Here is a 4,141-nt window from a genome sequence, read left to right on the forward strand (position 1 = left end):
TCTGAGTTTATACAACTTTAAAACAACGTTCAATCTCAACACAACTGAAGTGGAACCTTGTAGAAGGTAAGCAAAAACTGGTAGTTAGTGTCTCTGTGACTGCACTGGGAGCAAGCAGCACTTCACATCTGAGAAAGACGTGGGCCGAGTGACATGTTGAGGTGTTGTTGATGCTGATGGTTGCTATGAGCCAACAGTACTTAAATTATGCTTTTGCACGACACTGGCAAGTCTGTCTCTAGAATTGCATAATCACATTGTCCTTAATTTGATTATATTGATAGAGCACTCTCTCTTTTTCTCCCCCTATCTGCTCTCGTGCCAGTCCTGGGGCCTGAGCTCAGGGTCTGAGTGCTGTCCCTGAGGATTTTTTTTGCTCAAGGCTAGTACTTCACCACAGCTCCACTTCTGGCTTCTTTAGTGCTTAACTGGAGAGAAGAGTCTCATGGACTTTCCTGCCCAGGATGGCTTTGAACCGTAATCCTCAGATCTCAGCTTTCTGAGTAGCCAAGATTAACAGGGGTGAACCACCAGCACCCAGCTAGAGTTATCTCATTTTCAAAATAAATCTTTCTTAAATTTCTGGTACTTCCTACCCAGAAATATTAGGTAGTATCTGCTTTAGATACTGAGTATATATTTACTTAAATTTTTTTTTTTTTGCCAGTCCTGGGGCTTGAACTCAGGGCCTGAGCACTGTCCCTGGCTTCCTTTTGCTCAAGGCTAGCACTCTGCCACTTGAGCCACAGCGCCACTTCTGGCCATTTTCTATATATGTGGTGCTGAGGAATCCAACCTACAGCTTCATGTATTTAAGGCAAGCACTCTTGCCACTAGGCCATATTCCCAGCCCCTTACTTAAAATTTTTTTTTTAAGTAGCACATATTGGGTGACTTGCTAGATACTCTGTCATCCAAACCTATTTGAAACTTTCTGCTTTAAGCTCCTAACCATCCTTATAATTTAGAAAATGCTTGGAATATCCTAATATTAAACAGATCGGGTTTTCTTTACTCAGAATAAGTTTCTATTTCAAATCAATTATATTTCAAGCTCTTCAGCTAGTAGGTCACTTCTACCAAACAGGCTTTTATTTCTAAGACAAACCTTTGGACATTATCCTTCTTAAGATATCAACATATCTAGTAGGGAAGGCTAGCTGTTTTGACATTTTAAAGGTTTTTCTTTTGCTCTAACAATTGTAGCAGGTAGAATGCCTGTTCTTCACTCAGTTTTTCAGGTAGAGGCATCCATATTAATAAGCACATTTGCATGCTGACCTTCTGCTATGTCCTAACTTATGATTGGTGTTGACAGGAGAAAAGAGGAATCGGACAAAAATTATTTTGAAGGTACAGGCTATGCTCGAATTCCAACTCAACCAAATGCCCCCATCCCAACCTTTTCGCAAACAATTCAGACCACTGTGGATAGAGGTTTGCTGTTCTTTGCAGAAAACCAGGTAATCAACAGCCAGCATCCAGACCCTACCAAATATATCCAGTCTGTATAGTAATTGGAGGCTAATTGGGTTGTTAGGAATGAATGATTGGATTTGTGAGACATTATGCTAATGTTACCTATATCCTTTTTGTTGGCCAATTATCCTTTCTTTCTGTGAGGAGGGAGGGTAAATTTTAATGAGCACATGTAAATTTGAGAATATCACTACTTTTCCTGTTCAATTCTCCTCATTAGTTTTACTTCTTTGGAAACTACTGCTTGCTTATTTCTGCCTCAAAACTAATGAAGACCTTCTGGGTCTCCAAGATCTCTAGACCTCACTTTTTGCTCTTTCCGTCTTTGTCTGACTCTTGCCTGACTGTTGGGGATTCCATTATTGTCAGACTGATGCTTTACTTCCCTAGCCCTGGAAGCTTCTGTACTTCAAAGCAGCAGAGGTTGCTGAGGACCATTGTTCTTTGTTGCTATCTTTAGGTAGTTGTTCACAGGGGTTTCACTTTATTATGTCAGGTTATGAGTGCACTGCCTCTGGATCATTGTCATCCCATTCATTATTCTCCATCTCTCCAGTACCATTCTTTTTTTTAATTTGAAATGCTCACTGTATTTGATTATGATTTTATTTTATTTTTTAACAAACAAGCTAATTTTCCTGTGTGTTAAATCTTAGCAGATGGGTTTCCTTATTCATGTACACCATCAATTATAGTTTATGTCTTTTGTTGGTGTACATTTTCTGATAAATTGCCCTCTTCAGCATGGTAATGAAATTTTTTTAAAAGTTTTTATTATAAAACTGATGTACAGAGAGGTTACAGTTTCATACGTTAGGCATTATGTGACATTTTACACGTGCTTGTCAGCACCACCTAGTGGTAGCCGGAGAGTGGGTTCAATGATGGCTCTGGCTCTGGCTTTGGCTCTGGTTCTGGTTCTGGATGGTTTCTGTGAAGAGAAGCCTCTCACTGGTAATATTGCTGAACACATATACCTTGGCCCATAGGCTCTAGTCAAAGAATGTTGGTTGATACAGAGTTGAGCACTTTAGCAGACTCTTCTACCTTCGGGCTGCGGACACAGACCTAGCTCAGCTCTCCTGTTAAGCTGACCTAGAACCTTTGGGAGATTCCTAGGCTGCATTAGTTCTGATGGTTTTTGTAGGTCTCAACCATCCCCAAGAGTACAGAGGGCAAGAAGTCAGTAGTAAGTTTGGGCAAGGCTATTATTTTCACAAGCAAGGTCTTCTTTTTGTAGGTTGAGAATCTTCTTCTAAAATGTTTCAGATTTTGGATTTTTCTAGTTTTAGAATATTTGCATATACAGAATGAGCTGTCTTCAGGATATAACCCAAGTCCAGACACAAAATTCCTGTATGTTGCATATACGTGTTATATGTATAGCCTAAAGGTAACTGTACAAAATATTGTTAGTAATTTTGTGCCTGAAACAAAGTTTGTATACATAAACCATCAGATTTGTAGCATGATGTTGGCACCCAAACGAAAAGCTTTAGATTTTGAGGCAAATCATCATTTGAATTTCTCAGTTAGGGATGCTCAGCTGGTATTATATTTTGAAGTGTTTGGAGACTGAGAAGCAGACATAGTACTTACATTAGAGGAAAACTGCATAATACTATTGCATAAGCAATCCAGAGAGTTGCCATTAAGCATGCAGCTCATTACTCTCAGAACACTGGAGCTACTCTGGCTCATGGATTCTCAGAGGCAAGGTTTATATCCAGAGAAGGATGAATTTTTCTTTAAATGAGAACTCTAGTTTTGGATTCCAAAGAGAAGCCTTCCTAACAGAGAACTGAGTGAGAACAAAGTCTGCAATCCCTAAGACAGCTTGAAAGGGTGTGACACAAGAGTAAGGAAAGAATTCTCAAGTTTTTATGGGACTGAAAGAGGGTTAGGAATGCACACACACACACACACACACACACACACACACATATACACAAGAAGTAAAAATATGTATAGAGCTCAGGATAGACAGGCTTGACAGCCTGTGGGAGGCAGGTAGATCATTGGTTGAATCTGTCTAGAATATTCTGAGATAGCGTGGGTCACCCAGCAGTAATAGTGACAGAAGGGGCTCTGATACACTGTCCTAGACCTAGGAAGACAGATCCAGGCTGGATCAGGGCTTTGTGGGTACAGCTGGCTGGAGCCATAGGACAGACTGTGGTAGTGGAGGCAAAGGGGAGGTGTGATGGGGAAGGAACCCTGTGCAGAGCCCCCAAGTGTCTCCAGAAGTGAAATGGGAGGTAACAGGGAGGACACATAGCAGTAATCAAGCATGATGGAAAATGTCTGGCAGGCTCAGTAAGACCATCTCTCTCTTAAAGGTGGCACTCATCTTTCCCATGACTGTAATGACCTGTATCTTTTCAGTGTCCATTTTGCATATTGGTTATGGATAGAATGAAGCAGAATCATGGCCTTGGCTGGCATGTTTTGGCCCATCCCGAGTGCCAGGCACTGAAAATGATACTTGATAGGATTTAGGGTAGTCAGCATCACACACCTTCTATGTTCCAGGTTTGCCATGCTGCTTTGTCTTCTAGCATGGGCAGATGAGTCTGAGAGCCTTGTATCATTGGGTCACTTGAGTTCCTGGCTATTCTTCAGCCAGGTCTTCTGATAAATCTGCATTGTCTCCATTCCCTAG

At 41.0% G+C, this 4,141-nt stretch overlaps 1 protein-coding gene across 3 annotated transcripts in view; it reads left to right on the plus strand.

The window, feature by feature from the left end:
* The window catches only part of Lama3 (laminin subunit alpha 3), a 214,209-nt gene that overhangs the window by 179,724 nt on the left and 30,344 nt on the right, over window positions 1–4,141 (plus strand). For all 3 annotated transcript variants that reach the window (XM_048363240.1, XM_048363241.1, XM_048363242.1), the window contains 2 exons: window positions 1–66; window positions 1,319–1,463. The exon at window positions 1–66 is cut by the window's left edge and continues 68 nt beyond it. In XM_048363240.1, coding sequence (XP_048219197.1) covers window positions 1–66; window positions 1,319–1,463 — 211 coding nt within the window. The remainder of the gene's footprint in view (window positions 67–1,318; window positions 1,464–4,141) is intronic.

This window comes from Perognathus longimembris, chromosome 15, assembly GCF_023159225.1.
Source record: "Perognathus longimembris pacificus isolate PPM17 chromosome 15, ASM2315922v1, whole genome shotgun sequence".
In the NCBI taxonomy this organism is placed as follows: Eukaryota; Metazoa; Chordata; class Mammalia; order Rodentia; family Heteromyidae; genus Perognathus; species Perognathus longimembris.